The sequence below is a fragment of the Ctenopharyngodon idella genome, chromosome 4 (genome assembly GCF_019924925.1).
Source record: "Ctenopharyngodon idella isolate HZGC_01 chromosome 4, HZGC01, whole genome shotgun sequence".
Classification (NCBI taxonomy): domain Eukaryota; kingdom Metazoa; phylum Chordata; class Actinopteri; order Cypriniformes; family Xenocyprididae; genus Ctenopharyngodon; species Ctenopharyngodon idella.
In genome coordinates, this window is record NC_067223.1 from 27,005,873 (window position 1) to 27,029,075 (window position 23,203).

The following is a 23,203-nucleotide window of genomic DNA, read 5'->3' on the forward strand; positions in this document are numbered from 1 at the left end:
ATATAAAATTATATGGAAACAATGTCTTTAATAATATGAAAGAAATCTTTTAATAGGATATGACATTTGTTTGTGATGTTACGTTGCACTTATTGTGCAATAGCCGCTACTTATAATATGCTGTGACGGTCAGTTGAGCGACAAGATCGCAGTACATCTCAATTCACAAGGATGCGTTCTGTGTCCTCGCGTCCTTCAGAGTTCGTTCTTTCAAAGTCACCTGGCAAGACCGGACTCCCCGAGAATCCGTCCTCTGCGTAATTGAAATTGAGAAACAGCCACAGCCTCGTCTTAGACCTTCAGCTCAACATGTATTTATGGTTCATTAGAACAATCCAGTCAAATCCAGATGTGTAACAGTCCGGTCCCTCATCATCATGCCTGACAGAAGCCGTTTCATGTGTTCTGATGGTAATCTGTGGATGTTTCTGAGGAGGATCTTTTGCTTGTTTTAAGGAAAAACTCACTTAATTTTGACTTATTTCTTCTGAAAACAAGACAATTTTTACTCGTCTAGAAAATGCTTCTTGATTTAAGAATTTTTAGATATTTGGACTGGAAATAAGACAAAAAACTCTAAGTAAGAAAAGCATTTTTTACAGTGCATAGAACTTATTTTACAGATCACATTACTTTTTCTTTATTCCCTTAAATCAACTTTAATCCCTTAATTATTTTATTGCTTTAAATATAAAGACCCATAAACACATACACTACCGGTCAAAAGTTTTTGAACAGTGAGATTTTTTAATGTTTCTGAAAGAGTCTCTTCTGCTCACCAAGGCTTCATTTATTTGATCCAAAATACAGCAAAAACAGTTATATTGTGAAATATTATTATAATGTGATCATTTTCAGCATCATTACTCCAGTCTTCAGTGTCACATGATCCTTCAGAAATCATTCTAATATGATGATTTGCTGCTCAAGAAACATTTATGATTATTATCAATGTTAAAAACAGCTGTGCTGCTTCAGATTCTTTGACGAATAGAAAGTTAAAAAAGAACAGCATTTATCTGAAATATAAAGCTTTTGCAACATTATAAATGTCTTCACTGTCACTTTTGATCCATTTAAAGCATAAAATTATTAATTCCTTTAATTTCTTTCCATTACTGACCCGAGACTTTTGAGCGGTAGTGATAATGTTAGGACTGTGCAGCGTTCAGACTCTAGCTGTGGGTGCGAGCGACTCACGCCGTGTTTCTGGATGGCCACGTTGGTGAGGTGCACGAACATGTTGTCCAGCTCACTGGTGCTGGGCGTGTATTTGACCGTGCAGAAGCGGCAGAAGCCCAGTTTGTACCTGAAACACAGAGCGGTCAGTGCGGACGGCGCGATGCGGTGGCGTGCGGCGGTCACATACTCACATGTAGCACTTGAGCGGCCTGTAGCTGGTCACCAGCACATACAGACGCAGGTTGAACTTCTTCCCGCCAGAGGGTTGTCGATGTACAGAGAGATGACGTACGCCTCCTTCCCACTGTTCGCTGCTACGAACCTGTCAAACGGCAGCAGTTCAGACTGAAATCCAGCTATTTAATGTGTTTGACTGAAGATGAGCGTCTTACGTGGACGTGCGGCTGTTGCGGGACCGCTTCTTGATCTGAGAGAGCTTGTTGATGAGGAAGATGCCTTTTCCCTGTGCCTTCCCACACGGCTTCATGATCCATGTGCTGGACGGGCTCTTCCTGAACTCCTCCACGAACAGGTTGTAGTCGGCCGGCAGCATGAAAGTCACCGGCACATAATCTACGGTCAGAGTCAGAGAGTGAGCGACGGCACACGTGAGCGAGAGAAGAAGAAAGCAGCCGCTGGTTTTACCCAGGTAGAGGTATTTCCCGCTCTCGTCCTTCTCGGCTAAGGGACTGGCCTCCTTCTCCAGGTCTTTGCGGTAGCGCTTGATGTTCTTGATTATCAGGTCCTTCCTGGTCAGCTCGTAGTGGTTGGGGAAGTGGTTGACCATCTGGTCGTCGGTCAGCCGGTAGCCGGTGTCCACGCTGAACACACTGCGGATGGTCTGGATGCTCATCCTGCGGACGACATGAAGTGATCTGATCGAATCAGTGTTTCAGGATCTAGTTCAGCTGTGTTTCAGTGTGAACGGATCAAATGAATCGAGCTCTTGCCAGTAGAAGTTCCAGTCGTCACTGTCCGTCACCTGGATCCATCCTCTCTTCTCAAAGTTATTGATCAGCACCGATTTCTCGATGTCCGTCACCCACTTCACCTTCCCAGCCATCACACACACACACACTCCTGAGAAACACACACACTTCCGTCTCAGAGACGCTGAACCACGACAACATTCATGAAACAGGAGCAGCAGGTCCATCACTGTGGGGTTATTGATTGTGTTCGACTGATTTCACAATAGTTTCTTACTTTCAATTAGATAAAAAGACAACTGTTCAGTGTCAGTTCATGGAAATAATGTAACAGATGCAACTTTTGCTTTAAAATGTACTAGTAAATGTTAAAATAATATGAACTAAGGTTAATAAATGCTGTAGAAGTGTTGTTCATGGTTAGTTCATGTTAACTAATGTTGTTCACTAATGTTAACTAATGAAACATTATTGTAAAGTGTAACCAATATTACAAATACTTCGATAAGTTATTATTTCTATTACAACACTTTGTTTGGCATTACAATATGTGTCACATTGTCATTCAGTGAAGTGTGTGATGATCCAGCAGATGTTGATGTGATTTCTGTCTTATTGAACACGGATGATCTGAACTACAGGCGCTGCTTGAGTGTTTCATTATAAACTGACAGACTACAGATCATGTGATCAATATAACACGGCGGATTGTACTCACAATCACAGCTGTCAATCCGCACAGCGATCAGTTCATGCTGAATCAGCTTTTGTTCATAAGATGAGCATCACAACAGCAGCAGCGGCCCATAGCAACGAATCTTCACTTCCGCCTGCACAACGTCATTTCCGCAACGACGCACCTGACACGCAAATCAGGGGCATGTTCAAGCTCAAACCGGTGCGCAACATTTTGCTACAGTTTCTGGGTTGAACGACATGTTTCCTGGAAACGGAGTGCAACAGGTTTGAGATCCATTTTTCTCTTTTTTGTTGGGTGTGTTAAAAATGTCAGCCCAATCACCAGCAACATGTATATAAACCACATGGTATTAAAGAAACAGCTCGCACAATGGGTCCAAGTAAAGTCGTTTATAAATGTGTTCTCTTTTATTCTGGATGGCAAGGGCAGTGACTGTAACATCGAGCGTATTTTGCAGTATTAAACACGTATTTATACCAATTCCATCAGGCTCCAAAAATTCTTCAAAAAGAACACAAAGAATGGCCTTCTCAGCTGCCATAGTTGCAACTCTTGCGTCATCAGAACAGGGTGTTCAACGCACCACCGTTTCCGTTTAAAGGAACACTCCACTTTTTTTGAAAATAGGCTCATTTTCCAACTCCCCTAGAGTTAAAGAGTTGAGTTTTACCGTTTTCGAATCCATTTAGCCGATCTCCGGGTCTGGCGGTACCACTTTTAGCATAGCTTAGCATAGTTCATTGAATCTGATTAGACCGTTAGCATCTCGCTCAAAAACGACCAAAGAGTTTCTGTATTTTTCCTATTTAAAACTTGTCTCTTTTGTAGTAAAATCGTGTACTAAGACCGACGGAAAATGAAAAGTTGTGATTTTCTAGGCCGATATGGCTAGGAACTATACTCTCATTCTGGCGTAATAATCAAGGAACTTTGCTGCCGTACCTTGGGTGCAGCAGGCGCAATGATATTACGCAGCATAGTTCCTAGAGTATAGTTAGTTCCTAGCCATATCGGCCTAGAAAATCGCAGCTTTTCATTTTCTGTCGGTCTTAGTACATGATGTAACTACAGAAGAGTCAAGTTTTAAATAGGAAAAATATCGAAACTCTTTGGCCATTTTTGAGAGAGATGCTAACAGTCTAATCAGATTCAATGAACTATGCTAAGCTATGCTAAAAGTGGTACCACCAGACCCGGAGATCGGCTGAATGGATTCGAAAACGGTAAAACTCAATAGGGGAGTTGGAAAATGAGCCTATTTTCAAAAAAAGTGGAGTGTTCCTTTAAAAAACGTTTTGCAACTTTTTGTTGGGGATGAACACAGCCCAGTTTATGTTACAGATTACTAACTAACATTTGCACATGTAAAGAAAAGAAGAAAATCATTGATTTTAAATGTATTATTTATGCGTTTACTCATTGCTGAAAGGAAATACAGTGTTTGAAATAAGTGTTTGTCTCTGCAGTACGAAGGTATGAATAATAATAATTCTGTTAATTTAACTCTTCATTTCAGGCTGTTTCTCAAAATACGTTCACATGAAATGAAAGAACAAATATATTACAATGTAAAAGAGTAATAATTAATCAATACAGGGAAAAAATTAAACCAGAAAAGAAATTGAATCATAATAATAAATAAACATGTGTATAATAATAATAATAACATACATAAAAGTACTACTACTGATAATAATAAAGTATTAATGATAGTAGTAATAATAATATTAATAATAATAAAATAAAATAAAAAAAGCTAATGGTAAATCTAGAACATAAGCACAATTAGACTTTTATTTGCAATGTTTTCCTCACTATTTTCAGATACAGAGATCGTAACACAATGTTGAAATTACACCTTAAAAATGTGGTTTATGAAAGAAATGTGAATCTGTATGTGAAAGAAGAAACAGATTTGTATGATAAAACTCTTTTACAGTATTTTTACCCACATTAATGAAGCCAAACAACACATTTCACTCAAACAATGACAGATGATTAACTTCAAAGTAAAAGCCTTCTAAAATCATTTATAAGCTGTTTTTCTTCTGTAAATTCAAATGTATATTTAAAGGAATCTCAGTATTTACTAGTTTCAGTTCAGAATGATAGCACATCACTTCAGAGTGTCTCTCTCACAGAGTCAGGACTGTCTGATGTTGAGTTTCAAAATAAAAGTCCCATAATACATCATATGAATATTCTTAAAGGTGTCCTATTATGCCCTTTTATGAACTCTTGATCATGTTTTAGGGTGTACTGGATTAGGTTTTCAAGCTTGATTGTTCAAAAAACACATTTTCACATATTTTACATTATTTTTGCTTTCTCTTCCCTGTCTGGCTTGAACAGACAGTTTAGTTGCCTTTCAAAAGCTACACTCTTTATCAGCGTTATGGGAACATCTTTAGTCGTGACCAGCTGTGAACGTGTATAAAACGTCAATGAAATTGACCTATATTTATAGCCTGCATGACGTCATCGGAATGCGCCACAAGCAAGGCTATAATTCAGCGTTTCTCAAAGTGAAGGAACAGAGACATGACAAGTGGGGCGTGACAAACAAGAGGAAATTTCGTCATTTTTGTGCCCATCTCTATTAGCCTTTTGAGTCCCACATATGGGATTTTTATCTCTGTGACCCTGAGAGTACGGTCCCATATATGGAATTTAGAACAAACATTTCAGACATTTAAATATACATAAGTACTAGTAAAACAATACATTTAGAGTTTGTAAAATACACACTGATGTCTATGGAAGCAGCAGTAACAATCAATTCAAATATAATTTGCTGACGTGTTTTATTCATAGCAGATACACATAGTGTAAGTAACTATAAAGTTTACTCTATTTTTCTCCCAGATTACCGGTCACTTACTTTGAATTGATGAATTCACGTGCTGTAAATCCGACTGACAAGACTCTCTGAACAGCTGCGCAAAACAAACATGGCGGCGCCCATCTCGCATTATAGATCAAGATCATTTATTAACGTTTTTAACCGACAAAACACACTCACTTACACATATTTGAGAATCGGAATATCAGATAGTTGACATGGTAAGCAAGTTTGTGAATATTTTGAATAAAAAAAGGAGAAACGAAATAAAAGCGTTACATCTCTCATACAGTGTTATTGTGGCTGCGCTGTGTGACGTGACATGAGCATGACGCGTTGCCATGGAAACAATAAGGGGAAACGTTCTAAAATAATGGTCAATATTATTTAATTTATAATTTATATATAATATATTATAATGCAAAGTGATAATATAATCGCACTTTTATTTTCTCTATTTCAAAGTTTTTAATGCTGTTATTTGATGTTATGTTTTTAAAATGTAATGTTAATAAAATAGATGTTAATACATTTTAACAGTTAAACTTAAAGCCTAATTTATTAACATTTTGTTGGGGCAATTGGGGACAGGTGGGGCTCGGAACCCTTCCCTACCTCCAAAGTGGGGAATGGCAGCAAAAGTTTAAGAAACACTGCTATAATTAGATGAACCACAGGTGCATATGCAGGTCTTTTGTCTTCAGAGGCCATATTGTGAAGTGTGTGTGAAGCAGCTCTGCCAAAATTCTTTCCTTCCTTCAACACTTTGTTAGGAGTTAGATTTGACAGGCAGTGCGCAGAACTTTCTCTACCTTTGTTCCTTTTTCAACTCTGTCTGACAAGTGAAAAGTAAGCAAACAGTGTGTCTCCGTGTTTGCGATCTCCGAATCGGACACACACCAGTATTGTTTTGTTTGTTTGGGGAAGAGCACACGCTGCCCTTGCGTTGTAACAGGTCGAGTGCAAACATTGTGAATGTTCACAGTTTAAGTGCTTCGCGTTCGCTTTGCTTATTTCAAAGGGGTAGCACCCACAATGTAATCGTGGGGCTCGCGTGGCGATCTGGCTGAGGAGCAAGAGATGGGTCCATCCCTAATGCGCTCTCTCTCTCAGGATCGTGATGTCCTTTTGGCGGGACTAAAGCATGCCTCGGCGCTTCTTCGGCTCGGGCGGAGGACACTGAAGTGTTGCTGCTCTGCACACTATGGCAGTGTTGCAGGTGGACCAGACTGATCTGCTGAAAGAAAGGCTCATAAGCAGACTGTGATGAGTTGTGCTTCCCCTCGTAAAAACTGGGGACTGGCTCGTTACGCTCAGCAGCCTCATAATACACCTGAAACAAAACTCCTAGGGTGTTTTTGTGCCCAGGTCTGTGCGGGTGTGCCCCTTCGGGACGGGGCATGTAAAATACATCAATCAGCTCCTACCCGACACCCACACAAAACCACTGTAACAACCGCCGCCACGTGATTTGCTTCCTGTTATTGCCCAGGACACAGAACATTTAACTCCCCAATAGGAAGTAATAAAATTGGCATACCTTTTAAGAGACTTTGGCAGCGTGAAAGCTACTGCTGGGTATCTCTCCTTGGGTCTTAAAGACAGTAGAAAAAAAAACCCACTGCCCTCATCGTTTTAATGGCGTGGTCTGCACTACCGTGAAACGAGTAGGTGCATCTACTGTGAAGACAATCATTGCTGGACATAGGGACCATAGAACATGTTCCCCACCCAGAGAGAAAATCAGGCTACTACAGTCAATACTTCCTGGTTCGAAAAGACGGGGCCTGCGTCCAATTCTAAAATCATCAAGGCTTGAGCTGTTCCATCAGAATGCTCAAGTTCTATCAAAATGATTGTGTCGCAAATTCATCATCGTGATTGATCTTAAAGACACACATTTTCATAGAGATATTGCCACAATGCACGCAGTTCCTGAGGTTTGCTTACCAGAATCACATTCTGCCATTCAACCTAGCCTTGTCACCCCAAACAGTGGCCCAGAATGCACCTGTATGCGTTTCCTCTGGTTTCTATGCTCCCAGGAGTTCTTTCCAAAGTTCGGCAACAAGGGACTTGCCTCTTACTGATAGCGCCGCGTTGGCCGAACAGAATATGGTTCTCGGACATAATGTCTCTCCTCAACAGCTCGCCGTGGCGGTACTGAAGAGGAAGGACCTTCTGTCTCAGGCGCAGGGGACAATATTTCATCCCCAGCCGGAGATGTGGAACCTTCATGTCTGGCCCCTGAGGGGAACCAACTGAGGGACACGGGGCTTTCACCTGATGTTATCGAGACCATTTTAAATGCTAGGGCTCCCTCCACTAGATTAAGTTATGCCAACAAATGGGGTGTATTTGAAAGATGGTGTACTGCACACAATGCAGATCCGGTTAACTGCCAGATTGCTGGTTTTTCTGGTTTTTCGGCAGGGAAAATGCCTCGCCACTCTCAGGGTTTATTTGGCCGCTCTTTCAGCTTGCCAAGCTCTGACTGACGGGGTGCTCCTGGGCAAGCATGTCCTGCTCTATCACTTCGTTCGAGGAGCTAGACGGCTGAGGCCCCCTTCTAGAACCAGGATCCCTATGTGGGACCTAGCAATAGTCCTAGAGGGCCTGGTTGAGACCCCCTTTGAACTGTTAGAGTCAGTTTCTGACAAGCTCTGAAAATGTTTTTTCTTATAGCGGCCACAACAGGGGTGCGGCCGCCACGAAACAGACCATGTCACATTGGGTGAGAGATGCTATTGCCCTTGCCTATGAGGAGCATGGTCAAACTTTGCCAACAGGCATCAGGGCTCATTCCATCAGGGGGGTTGCCTCTTCTAGAGCTTTGGCAGGGGGTGCCCCCTTGCAAAATGTTTGTGATGCGGCAGGTTGGTCCTCTCCGCACACATCCATAAGGTTTTATAGCTTGGATGTTCATGTTACTCCGGGCTCTTGCGTCCTTGAGTCAACATCGTAAGCTAGTGTCTGAGACTCTCTGCGCTTTGTGACACCCTTCACAGCCTGGGGGTATTCTCGTTCCCATAGCGCTGATAAAGCGCAGCTCCAGTGTAGGTTCTGAAAGGGAACGCCCCGGGTTACTTTACTGTAACCCTGTTCCCTGAAAAAGCGGAAACGGGAAGCTGCGCTTCATTGCCGCACTGGGATGTCCCAGGACTGTTCTTCAGACAAAATATCTGCAGATGCACCTGTGGTTCATCTAATTATAGCCTTGCATGCGGCGCATTCCGATGACGTCACGCAGGCTATAAATATAGGTCAATTTCATTGATGTTTTATACACATATTTGCAGCTGGTCACGACTAAAGATGTTCCCATAGCGCTGATAAAGCGCAGCTTCTCGTTCCCGCTTTTTCAGGGAACAGGGTTACAGTGAAGTAACCCGGGGCGTTCCTGTTTCAATGAAGCCCCTCCTTACGACATATGAAATATGCTGTGATTGGTTACCTGGCCCAGTGTGTTGTGATTGGGGAACAGCTTAAAATGTGTTCAGGAAGTGTCACGCTCCTTACCATAACCATGAGTTTGATCTGTTCAGGTGTAAATATTAAAGATGGCATCAACTTTTATACACAAAACAGGTTATATATAAGTTGTTGAGAACTTTTATTAATAATAATTAATAATTCCTTACATTTATATAGCGCTTTTCTGGGTACTCAAAGCACTTTACATATGGAACGGGGAATCTCCTGAACCACCACCAATGTGCAGCATCCACCTGGATGATGCGACGACAGCCATATTGTGCCAGAACGCCCACCAAACACCAGCATTGTGACATTGTGTGAGTGACACTCTGAGGTGTGAATTCAACTGATCAGAAGCAGGAGTATAAATACACAGGGCTTCACGAGTGAACAGAGGTGACAATAATCAGAAACAGAGAGTGATTAAGATCAAGAGGAAACTCAAGGAACACATGAACAAAAACACAACAAAATTAAACATAACCCTGACAATAATAATAACATGATAACTGCTGTAAATCAAATGACAACTACGTACATGACTGAATTAAAAAAGAAAAAATGGCTGAAGTAACACACAGGTTTCTATTGAGATACATCATTTACACAGGAATTGATCATCAAACTGTGTGATTGGTTCATTCTCTTAAATCTCTGTCTTAATTCTCTCGACTTTGATGTTCTGTTCCTGTATTTGTTTCATTGTTCTTTAAACTCTGCAGATTCAGTCTCCATTTGTCTTTTGAGATCATCTTTGAATGTGATAAATTCAGCTTTGTAAGTCTTGTATTTGCTGGTTTCATCCAGACACGTTTGCGGTGAGTCTCATTGTGTCTCCATCTTCTTCTCTTTCATATTTCCTCTCTCTTCTCAGTTAGTTTCCTTGCCAATCAGCTCCTACCCGACACCCATACAAAACCACTGTAACAACCGCCGCCACGTGATTCGCTTCTTGTTATTGCCCAGGACACAGAACATATTTCATACAGACAATATTTCATCCCCAGCCGGAGATGTGGAACCTTCATGTCTGGCCCCTGAGGGAAACCAACTGAGGGACACAGGGCTTTCACCTGATGTTATCGAGACCATTTTAAATGCTAGGGCTCCCTCCACTAGATTAAGTTATGCCAACAAATGGGGTGTATTTGAAAGATGGTGTACTGCACACAATGCAGATCCGGTTAACTGCCAGATTGCTGGTTTTTCTGGTTTTTCGGCAGGAAAAATTATCAACAGGCACATGCCCCGCCATTCTCAGGGTTTATGTGGCCACTCTTTCAGCTTGCCAAGCTCTGATTGACGGGGTGCCGTTGGGCAAGCATGTCCTGCTCTATCACTTCGTTCGAGGAGCTAGGCGGCTGAGGCCCCCTTCTAGAACCAGGATCGCTATGTGGGACCTAGCAATAGTCCTAGAGGGCCTGGTTGAGACCCCTGTGTTTCCATTTCCATAGCAACCCTTGCTTGTAACCATGAAAATTCATCTTCATCACCTGTCCTTCATTTAGTCTTTTGTTAGTCTAGTGTATTTGAACCCTCAGTCATCTTATGTTCATTGGGTAATACTTTACAATAACAGTACATGAATAATCATGTACTAATACCTGAATTAATAGTTACTTCAACATGAACGCATAATTAATGAAGATATGAACTAATCATGAACTGATGAAGAGCTATCCTTAACTATGACAGGAGTCATAAGGATTCATGCATGAAAACAGCATCCTTAACTACATGTTAATACATGTTTGATAAGTAATGCATTAATTAACATTTAGGGTAAACTAAATAAAACAGTTTCTATAAGAACGAATAAGAAATATTTAGCCATTAATTACATAGATCTGTCTAATCAAATGTGGAAAATAGACTAACTACCACTAATAAATTTAATTTGATCTAAACTGTTTTCTGATTTTTATAGTTCATTTATATTTAGTCACAGCTAAACAGTCATAGTTTCTTCCCAGAACTAAAGTATGTAGGGTTTCTGGTTGGACACTCATTAGTGGTGCACTCTAGGTGTTCTCTTGGAGTGTTTGTTGTGTTCATACGGTAATGCTGGCATTTTATGTAGTTCCAAACGTAGGTTCGGGAGGAGCCTAAACATTCAATTCTGTCAATCATCATTACGAGCGTATATAAGCAGCAGTCACTGCGTCATCCCACCGACAATTCTTCCAGCATCCCTCCTCCTCCCCATCTCTTATTCTCCCTCTATGCAGTACTGTTATAGGGGGGGTTAACTCAGAGCTTGAGCGGAGCCTCGGGTCCGAGCCTCCTTCGAGGACAGCAAGCCAAGTTTGTTTTACCATTAACCATTCACACTGAATGGGCAGGCAAACTTGTGAAAAACTAATAAATGTTGACTGCTTTGATAAACCGAATTAATAAATAAAGACATGTTTACATGTATGTTTTATTGGGATTTTCAGGAGGTTATATACAGTTATTTACTGTATTTGTATTTTTGTCATTTAAATGTAAATGCTTCAATTAGTATTAGCTTGTGGACATGCCCTATTTTACATGTAAATGTGCCTTATGTGACTTTACAGGTATATTTATGGCTTGCTTTTAAGTTTATATATATTTTTTTATTATTTAAATAAAAATAAAAGAAATATAAAACTTTTTTTTTTTTTTTGTACCAGGAGTGTAAAGGAGTAAGGATGGTGTTTATGACAGGATAGTGTTTATTCATATATTAGTTAATGATTTGTAAGTGCATCATTGTGTCATGACTTTACTTGAGGGGGCACATCATAATTAACTCATTATTAACTAACCGTATACTAGCATCAACTAATGGCTTGTTAATGCATAATTTTGTCATGACTTTACTTGAGTAGGCACATCATAATTAATTTACTGTTAACTACTTACCAAATTCAGCTCATGATTTATCATTAACTTACTATCAAATACACATGTACTAGTACAACTAGTATTGAGCCCATTAAGTGATGTTGTGTGGCTTTTAAAAAGCCAGAGAATGGAGGTACAGTATCATCATGGCCTGCGTCTGGATGGAGAGTGAACTATTGATACCCAGCAAACGTTCCCTGACTTTAGTGCGTGTTTCCTGTTTGTTTTTTTGGGAACTGATTCCTCAGGAACTGATGTAAGTCACAGTAGGTTTAGTTTGATGGGAAAGAATATCACAAAACAGATTAATACCTTTTAAGATAACTTATTAGTGGATTTAGTATTTTATATGTTTGATATGGAGGATCAGTGAAAATAATGACAAACTAATCCTGTGCCTTTCAGTAATGTTTATAACGAAGCTGCTGATGTCAGTTGTTTAAATGATGACAATAATAAATTGTTTAAATTTATTTCAAAGTCCAAATATTTCTTATTCCTTCTTATAGAGACTGTTTGATTTAGTTTACCCTAAATGTTAATTAATGCATTAATTATCAAACATGTATTAACATGTAGTTAAGGCTGCTGTTTTCATGCATGAATCCTTATGACTCCTGTCATAGTTAAGGATAGCACTTCATTAGTTCATGATTAGTTCATATCTTCATTAATCATGAGTTCATGTTGAAGTAACTATTAATTCAGGTATTAGTACATGATTATTCATGTACTGTTATTGTGAAGTGTTACCATTCATTGTCTTGTGTTACCCTTTCCTGCTGGTGTTTATTAAATATAAGTGTTCATCATCTTTCTCAATCAAGCCTCTTATCTTGGATAATCTAGTCAAGCCAGCATGTGACAGTCACTGATTCATCATGAGCTCAAATCATTATGGGTAGAATCTCTCTACAGTCTATCTCGATTCATTAACACAGTTTCACTGATGATCCATTATAAACATAAAACCCAGGATAGAGCGTGTGAGTGAATGTGGTCTGGACTGTGTGGATGAGGCTCATTGTGTCTCCAGAGATGCTGTAGAAGGACAGAGTTCCTGCACTGTGATCCACATACACTCCTATTCTACTGCTGATGGGCTCTACAGGGAGTTTAGTCCCTCTGTTATTGTGTCTGAATGAGTAACTGTCAGGAAAGCAAATCAAACTCCAGGACTGATCATTACGTCCAAACACACACTCATCACCCTGTCCCTTCCTGCTGATGCGCTTATATGAGACTGATATATCCACACATCCTCTCCACTCAATCTCCCAGTAACAGCGTCCACACACACTCTCTCTACACAACACCTGCTGATAATAATCAAATCTGTCTGGATGATCAGGATACAGCTGGACTGTGTCAGTGTAAGTAATCACTCCATTCCTCTCAGACAGATGAAGATATTTATGTGCTGTGTTCAGATCCAGAGTGAACTGAAGGGAATCTGATGGAGATAAAACACATCAGTGATATTACTATTACAGAAACCTTCTATCTTCAGTTCAGATCTGACAAGTTAATTTAAGATTTTTTTTAGGATTCATATTACAGAAGCAAATCTTAACTTGATTTAGGATTCTTATCCTATCTTACAGAATTTAATCTCATCTGTAGTTAGGAAATCTTGAGTTTGGTACTCAACTCTCAGGTCTGTTACCAAGCAACCAATAATAATAATACATTTAAGAAACATAGATTTTTAAAGTTTCTAAAGTTAAGGTCTTTCTGTAATGTGTGTGTGTGTGTGTGTGTGTGTGTGTGTGTGAGTGAGTGAGTGAGTGAGTGAGAGAGAGAGAGAGAGAGAGAGTATCAAATCAGGCAGATGCTTTGGTGGTGGTCAAGTCATTAACGTCTTTAAACACATTTAAAGACATTTCTGTCAGGACCACTATCGTCAAATATGAATGATAATTGCATAGAGTTTGTATTGGCTGTATGGTTCTGTTCTGGGCAAGAACTCCCTGTGCATCCATGCAGCCTAGCATGGATACGAGCAGGGAGAGCAGCAATAACCCCCCTAGGGTAAACAGAACAGAACCAACATATGCAGATATAATTAATGTCAATAATTTAACATGTAAACATATTTTAAGAATAGTTTGATTCAGGGGAATCATAAGGCCGATCCTGACTAAAGAGAGGAGGAGCTGGGGATGGAGGAGGGTAATTAGCTCCTGAGAAATGCAGTAGCTGCTGATAATACTGAGGAGCTTATATATGGATGCTGTGATAGTTGTCGTATTCCTACAGGTAGACGTGAGTCACCTGGGAGTCAGCTGATGCGAGCTTGACTGATGTGACCTGCCCACCCATTAACTGCAGTAGTCAAAAATATAAACTTCCACATGTTTGTGAATGATGCATGTGATTAATCTTGTTTTCTTTTCTTTTTCTCTTCTCTGCGCCAGACTGCTGTTGTCAGTATGAGGTGGGGGCAGGGCGAAGCAGGAATGGCGTGGTGTGTGTGCTTGAGTTACTGTGTTCTCCATAATTTTTTCTGTTTTCATTTATTTTTAAGTTAATATTACTATACAATAGTAATATTACTATATTATCTACAGAATATTATTTTATTTTATTTTATTTTATTTATTTTTTTGAGCAACGGCGGTGCCCCCCCTGGGAGTTGGTGCCTTATGCAAACTGCGTACTCTGCGTATAGGGAGCGGCGGTACTGCTCCAAACCTTCACTAACTGCATCAAATAGTTTAGGCGATAACATTCCATAAATGTATAAATCACAGTTTTTGATATATTACAAAAAGGACAACCCTCCCCAACTAAAGGATTCAGTCATGCTATGTGTCTGTTTGTGGCTAAGACTCCATGTACAATTATCCACTGCAGATCTCCCACTCTCTTCTCAGTGGGTTTTTTGTACAGGGACCGCAAGCTACCTTTCGGGGAAGAGCCTGACAACACTAAAGTCTATTTGCTTTCTTTTAGATCTTTAAGGTCTTGATAGTTCATAATTTTGACACATGGTATATATAAAGTTCTTTTCGATAAATCATTGAACAACCCCATTTCTGGAGTATTCAAAGATAGCAATTATTCATCAAAAAAACTAATTCTGGAAAAGAATGTGGCTCTGTTTTATCTCCTGTACAAGTCTCTTTGAGAAATTCTTTAGCTGAAAAAGGAAGTGCAGCTTCTAGGTCCTCTAGCACTCGTTTGGCGAGACACACAGACCTGAAACCTACTTTTTGAGCAAGTTCTTCAGCTTCAATTCACCCATCTGCTGTTCTGAGATACCCAAAAATCTAAAATGGGTGTGTCAGACAAAGGAGACATGCAAAATGTGTAGTGTTGGTGGGCCCCCAGGAATGTGGTTGGGAACCACTGGTCTAAACCCATTTGTCCAGCCTTGTGTAAAAGAGCACACATTAGTTCCATCCACTCATGATTTTGGTGATATAGCAGATGCTGAATAGCCTGCAGCCGGAAAGCTGTCCCTCTAGCTTGAATATCTATCAGTCTATGTCCCCCTTCTTCCACAGGAAGATAGAGGACAGCAGCTCTTAAGCAATGCTGACCAGACCAAAAAAGATAACAAGTCTTCTTTGAATTTCTTCGATAAACATCACTGGTGGGTCCACAACCATCAATTTATGCCAAAGCATTGAGGCAATGAGATTGTTGGCAATCAGTACTCTCCCCTTATATGATAACTGGGTTAGAAACCATTTCCAGCTAGACAACCTTACACAGACCTTCTCCACTAAACCCTCCCAATTTTTCTTTTTATATTCCTTTTGACTTAGATATACTCCTAGATATTTTAAACCAAATGTACCCCATTGAATGTTATTAGGGAGTTTTGGCAAAGTCATATTCATGTTTTTCAGTAGAGCCATACCACACAGCTTCTGTTTTATCCCAGTTAAGCCTCACAGACGAAGCTCTTTCATATACTTTTAAAGACCCCTTTAAATTCAGTATATCTTCCTGCTGTTGAACTATTACGGTTATGTCATCAGCGTATGCAGACAATATAATAGACTCCTTTCTTAAACTACCAATTATAGTTAAACCTTTTAGTTTACGTCTAAGCATACACAATAAGGGTTCGATAGCCAGGCTGTACAGTTGGCCAGACATTGGGCAGCCTTGTCTGATTCTTTTTTGTATTTTAACTGGTACACTTAATCCACCTCCTATTTTTATCATAAAGATCTAAAGATATTAGACCAACACCAACATTATACATTCTTAAATATTCTAACAGATCTCTCATTAAAAACAAATGATCATAAATACTTCTTTTGGGAACACAATAAGACTGATCTTCATGAACCAAAGAACCTAAAACAGTCTTGAGATGATTTGCAATACATTTAGACAATATTTTGTAATCAGAATTGAGAACAGCAACAGGTCTCAAGGTTTTTAGTAAACACAAATCTCCTTTCTTTGGAAGAAGAGAAAGGACAGCCCTTTGACAACTTTTGGGCAGTACCTTCAATTTCTACCTTTCTTCAAAAACTTTAAATAATTCCTGTCCAATAATTCCCCAAAAAAGATTTTAAAAATTCCACTGTAAGTCCATCAAGGCCTGGTGCTCGACCAGTTGAGCTGTTTTACTGCATCAGTTATTTCTTCGAAGGTAATGTTGGAGTCTAGAAAAAGTCTTTCATCTTCTTTCAGATTTAAGTCTTTAAAAAGTTCACATGTTGTATTAAGATCAATGTCCTCTTTTGCAAATAAACAGTTCTTCTCATCATTAAAGGATCTGGAGTAATGCTTCCATCAGGTCTTCGTAAACAATGCATTATTGTTCAATATTATGAAAAACCTTTTCCAAATTAAAAACTATATATTTTGTAGGTGGATCCATATCATTTATAGAAGTAAACCATGCTTTAACAAGTGCTGACTTCACTTTTTCATGTAAAATAACCCTTAATTCATGTTTTTTAGATAAATTTTCTTGGACTCCCATGCCATTATTATTAATCAACAAACCATACAATGCAGAAATGTCTTCTTCTACTCTAAACTGTTTGGCTCCTCAGCGAAAACCTGAAGATGAAATACACCTGCTGCTCATTAAATACCCACGCTGCGAGGTGAGCAGCTGATGCATATGTTTGCATGCCAATGTGCATTGGCTCTTTTAGTTACACTCGAAGCAGATTGGCCTCTCTAGCGAGATTCCTATTCATCGGTCTGTCCAACGTACATCTCCGTTCCCTCCTTCAGGGAACGAGGGTTACCTTTGTAACCGAGACGGTCAAAGCACCAGAAACGATATTAGACTAAACTTTTTCGTTTCTACCCTCAGTACTTTCAGATACATTTACACTCACCTTTACTCTATCACCAGCTTCATTTTCTATTTTTGTACCTTTATCCTCTTTTTGAGCACTTGCATCACTCGACGGCTTTTCCACCGCAGTCGCTCCACTGTTCTCACCCAACAAACCTGACATCTCTGCTTCTTCCTCAGCCTGTTGTTTATGAGGGCAAGAAAATATCTTGTGGCCGATATCGCCACACTCAAAACAATGCAATTTATCTGTACTCACATTAACCACGTAAGAACTATCTCCATATGTCACACGAAACAATACATCCAGTGTTTTGGTAGGAGACATCAAAAACATTGCTTAGGTGCAGCCGATTTGCAACCCAAAGGAATCATTTTTACAGCACTAGCCATCTTTCCAAACCGAGTTAATTCTCGCACAATAGCATCATCTTTGACAAAAGGGGGTACGTTGTTAAGATGTGTGTTTTATTTCTTTTCTACAGGTTATAGTTTTGGTATAACATTATTATACCATATATTTTTACTTTTTTTATTTAAAAAAGAAACCAAACCAATGACACTTGAGGCTTAATGCAATAGAAAAGTAAAAGTTTTTCAGGAAGAGTTTTTTCAGCTTGCTTATTTTCATATAAAAATATGGCATGCAGTTGCTTCAAACAATTGTATAAAGCTATTAAAAACATTATCCAGTGTAAATTATGTTTTAAGCTAGCTATTATTAAACCAATTAAAAAAACACAACTTGATCCTAGAGAATTAGTCAATTGCAGGCCGATCTGATGGTTCAAATCATACTTATCTGACCATTATCAGTTTGTAGTAAACGAAGAGTTGTCATATCAATCACATGTTCAGTATGGAGTACCGCAAGGCTCAGTACTAGGACCGTTGCTTTTCACATGCTACCCTTGGGATATATCATTAGGAAGCATGGTGTTAGTTTTCACTGTTACGCTGATGATACTCAGCTCTATATTTCTCTGCGTCCTGACGAAACTTACCAATTCACAAAATTAACGAAATGCATAGCTGATATAAAAAAAATTGGATGACCAGTAATTTCCTACTACTAAATTCAGAAAAAAACAGATTCTAATTATTGGATCAAAAACTTCTTCACATAATAACCTAGAATACTGTGTAACACTTGATGGCTGCTCTGTTAAGTCTTTGTCGTCGGTTAGGAACCTGGGTGTGCATTCAAAATCGCATTCTTCCATCTTAAAAATATATCTAGACTACGACATATGCTCTCAATGACAAATGCAGTTAGTCCATGCGTTCATGACCTCAAGGCTAGATTACTGTAACGCTTTACTGGGTGGTTGCCCTGCTCGCTTGATAAACAAACTACAGCTGGTCCAAAACGCAGCAGCTAGAGTTCTTACTAGAACCAGGAAGTATGACCATATTAGCCCGGTTCTGTCAACACTGCATTGGCTCCCTATTAAACATCGTATAAACACACTCTGCCAGTTTAAATCTAGACTAAAACACATCTCTTTAACCTGGCACACACATAACACATTATCAATTTATATTTTCAAATCTGTTAAAGGATTGTTAGGCTGCATAAATTAGGTCAGCCAGAACCAGGAACACTTCCAATGACACAAGATGTACTCGTTACATCAGAAGAAGAATGCCATCTACGTTAATATTAGTCTCTGTTTATCCCGAGGTTTACCTTAGTCAACTGGATCCGGGCTGTATCCAGGTGAGATCAAGGACCTGCGCCTAGACATGATGACAATGCAGCCCTCAAGTGTCAGCAGAGATTGAGTCAACTAGATCATCCTGTGAAGGCCTTATAGACACGACAGCCAGTGGCACAGATTCCCAATAAACCGTCCCAAACTGGAGTGATGAATACGATCTTCAACTAGATGGAACTGGATTAAATACTTTTAATACTTTACTACTGCCTGCATTAAGTGTAGAAGGATATCTGATACCCTAACAAGGAGCGCTTAACAGCATCTCCAATATTGCTGGATAAAGCTAGGTTATACAGTATCTCACAAAAGTACACCCCTCACATTTCAGCAACGATTTTATTATATATTCTCAAGGGACAATACTATAAAAATGAAAATTGGATATACTTCAAAGTGCAGCTTGTATAGCAGTATAGATTTACTGTCCTCTAAAAATAATTCAACATACAGGCATTATTGTCTAAATAACTGGCAACAAAAGTGAGCCAGCTTCAGAAGAAGCTTCCTTCTGGGATGACGGCCATGCAAACTGACTTGTTGCAGTGTGCGGCATATGGTCTGAGCACTGACAAGCTGACCTCCCGCTTCTGCAACCTCTAAAGCAATGTTGGCAGCACTCATGTGTCTGTTTTTTGAAGCCAGCTTCTGCACCTGACGCACAGCACGAGGACTCAACTTCTTTGATCGACCCTTGCGAGGCCTGTTCCGAGTGGAACCCATCTTAGAAAACCTCTGTATGACCCTGGCCACTGTACTGTAACTCAGTTTCAGGGTGTTACCGATCTTCTTATAGCCTAGGCCAGTGGTCAGGAATCTATGGCTCGTGAGCCACACATGGCTCTTTGACAAAAATTATTTGGCTCGCCAGATGTCTCCTTTCACTAACATTTTACAGTTAAAAAAAATATAACTAGAAACTAGATATCAGTTTCATACAGAAAATACCATTAAAATTCCTTTGTTTTACAGTGAATCACAATTAAAGAAGAGTCAGTTTACAATAATATTATGTTAGGTTACATTACGTTTTGACCAATGTGCGTATGTGGCGCTGTGTTTTAAGCTTCATGACACCAATAAACGGCAAACAATTTGTGTTTCTATGGTAATCTTGTACGCGCACATTCAAGCAACAACCATGAGTGGTGATGGCGAAAAGAAAAAATTCAGAGGAGCATCGAAAGTTTCAAAATGAGTGGACAGAAACATATGCTTTTATTGATAGCTCTGGTGCCCTGCTCTATCTGGTTTGCACAGAACGTATTTCCTCTTTTAAAAAATCAAAGGTTAAGAGACATTTTGAAACCCACCCTGCAGCATTTGCAGCAAAGTACCCGGTGGGTGAAAGCCGAAAGAAGGCATGTGCGGAACTCCAACATAAACTGCAAGCTGAGCGGCAACAGCTGCAAGCCTGGACAGGAGCATCTGGAAGCTTGAATGCTGCCAGCTTTGCTTGCTCATTGGAGATCGCAAGGCAAACCTTTTACTGATGGCGAATATGTAAAGTCATGCATGCGGATTACGGCAACTGAACTGTTTGCGGATTTTCCGAACAAGGATAAAATCATTCAGAAAATAATAGACGTGCCCCTGTCAGCACGAACAGTGCATGATCCTGCTGTCAAGATGGCTAGATAGAGAGGGTGCAGATCAATGACATAACTTCGGCAGATTTCTTTTCTCTTGTGCTAGATGAGTCTACAGACATTTGTAATACTGCACAGCTAAGTATTGTTGGACGTTATGTGTGTGGTGACATAATACATGAAGAAAGTCTAGCAATTCTGCCAATGAAGCTAACAACTAAAGGAGAAGACGTACTGAAAGTGTTTATGGATTTTGCTACTGAAAAAAAAACTGCCACTGGACAGGCTTGTTTCTGTGTGCACTGATGGAGCTCCAAGTATGGTAGGGAAACGAAAGGGGTTCGTGTCTCTACTATGTGAGCAAGAAAACCGGCGCATTCTGCACTATTATTGTACCTTACATCAAGAGGCACTGTGTGCTCAGTCATGTGGGCCCAAACTACGCAAAGTTATGTCATTAGTAATACGAGTGGTGAATTTCATTGTGGCCCGTGCTCTTAATGAACGGCAATTCAATGAGTTGTTGGAGGAAATGAGGAGCAACTATTCCAGCCTTCTGTTGCACAGCAATGTCCACTGGTTATCAAAAGGGAGAGTGCTTGCACGTTTTGCTGCATGCTTGGATGAGGTGATAGCCATTTTGAAAAAGAAAGCTATCGTTCATGCTGAGCTCACAGATCAGGATTGGCTTTGCAAATTCTATTACCTGGTGGACATTACCGAGCATCTGAACCAGTTAAACGTCAGGATGCAGGGACACGGGAACACCGTTTTTTCTCGTTACCAGGCTATGTTGGCATTTGAATCAAAATTGGATTTGTTCACCCAGGATATTGAAAGTGGTCGCATCCTGCACTTCGAAACATTATGAGCATTCAGGGAAAACTGCCTCACAAATGAGCCTGCTCGTGATGTCATGCTCTGTCAGCTGGTTTCTTTCACCAACGACCTCCTGATGTCATTCCGAGGATGTTTCGGGGACTTTTGCGTGCACAGGAATTTGTTCAAATTCATCACTCTTCCACACGAAACCACACTTGATGATGATCAGCTCAGTGTCATCCCTGTGAGTTTTGAGTTAGAGACAGTTGAGCTCAAATCTGCAGAAATATGGTCGAACAAATTTGTCACTCTAAATACCAAGCTGGAAAGCATCATTTGTGAGCGTGAACGTTGGAAGTGGAAGGACATGGGGAACCTTGAACGTGAGGATAATCTAATTTTGAAAACCTGGAATGAACTTCCCCCTAACTTTGCCACTATGCAATGCGTCAGTACAGCTGTTCTGACTATGTTTGGGTCCACGTACTCTTGCGAGCAGTTTTTCTCGCACATGAACAATATCAAGTCCAACCAGCGCTCAAGGTTAACGGATGAGAGTTTGAACACTTGCATAAAATTAAACTTGATCACTTATCAACCAGACTACAAAGCTATTAGCAAGACAATGCAAAGCCAGAAGTCACACTAATGAGCATCCCGAATATAGGTAAATGCACTTTTCCCATGACGGATGTGTAATGGATTTATATTTTAAGAAGGTTTGATGACAGCCTGTAAGTAGTTTAAAAGCAATGGAAATATTTTTTGCAGGCCCCAGTTTAAGTCTTTGTTAACTTGCAACTTGTTTTGCCGCATATTTTATTTATTTATTTTGAGTTGTTTTTGGGCCTAAATAAAATTGTTATTGAAATGTTATTTTCTAAGTAATATTATTTTCCAAATTTCTCTTTTAAAAAATGTATTAGCCAAAATTTAAAAAGTGCTTTGTTCTTCACTCATGCACTTACTCAGCATGTGTTGCTGCATACTTTGGGTTATTTGACCTAAGTAAAATTGTTATTTAAATGCAATTTTTTTTATAATAGTAAAATATTTGTTTATTTTAAATTGCTTTTTTGAAAGAAAAAAAATAATGTATTAACCAGAATTTTAAAATGTGCTTTGTTCTTCATTCATGCACTTGCTTAACATGTGATGCTTCATATTTGTTTATTTTTGAGATGTACATGGACATAAATAAAGGTTTTGTTATTGAAAACCTGTATTTTTTATAGTAGTATTTTTTTTTCAATGGCTCTTTTAAAAAAAAAAATGCATTCACCAAAAAAATTAAAAATTGCTCTTTGGTGAAAAAAAGGTTCCCGACCCCTGGCCTAGGCCATCTTTGTGGAGAGCAACAATTCTAATTCTCAAATCTTCAGAGAGTTCTTTGCCATGAGGTGCCATGTTGAACATCTAGTGGTCAGTATAAGAGAATTGTACTCAAAGCACCAAATTTTAACTGCTCTAATACAAGACACACAAATTTGTATGGTCCTATCAAGCAGACAAAAACATGAACATGATGGATAGGATGTGGCTTTGCATGGTTAAACAACGTACATCAGTTATCACTTAGGGTGTACTAACTTTTGTTGCCAGCTATTTTGACAATAATGGTTGTATATTGAATTATTTTCAGAGTACAGTAAATCTATACTGCTATACAAGCAGCACATTGACTACTGTAATATATATTCAAGTTTCATTTCTATAGTATTGTCCCTTGAGAAGATATACTAAAATGGTTGCTGAAATGTGAGGGGTGTACTCACTTCTGTGAGATACTGTAGAG

At 39.5% G+C, this 23,203-nt stretch overlaps 1 protein-coding gene, 1 long non-coding RNA gene and 1 pseudogene across 4 annotated transcripts in view; all 3 read right to left on the reverse strand.

Annotated features, from left to right (window-relative positions):
* The window catches only part of LOC127511261 (polyglutamylase complex subunit TTLL1-like), a 92,865-nt pseudogene extending 90,470 nt beyond the window's left edge, over positions 1-2,395 (reverse strand).
* Positions 2,396-4,196: 1,801 nt separating this feature from the next.
* On the reverse strand, positions 4,197-10,746 carry LOC127511316 (uncharacterized). The gene is made up of 2 exons (XR_007929998.1): positions 9,295-10,746; positions 4,197-9,190 (listed from the first exon to the last, which is right to left on the reverse strand). It is a non-coding gene; the product is annotated as an uncharacterized LOC127511316 (long non-coding RNA).
* A 165-nt stretch (positions 10,747-10,911) lies between these two features.
* The window catches only part of LOC127511061 (NACHT, LRR and PYD domains-containing protein 12-like), a 99,634-nt gene continuing 87,342 nt past the window's right edge, over positions 10,912-23,203 (reverse strand). For 2 of the 3 annotated variants that reach the window (XM_051891431.1, XM_051891430.1), the window contains exon 10: positions 10,912-13,454. In XM_051891431.1, coding sequence (XP_051747391.1) covers positions 12,934-13,454 — 521 coding nt within the window. In that variant the 3' untranslated portion in view covers positions 10,912-12,933. The remainder of the gene's footprint in view (positions 13,455-23,203) is intronic. The other variant, XR_007929828.1, reaches the window with a different exon arrangement.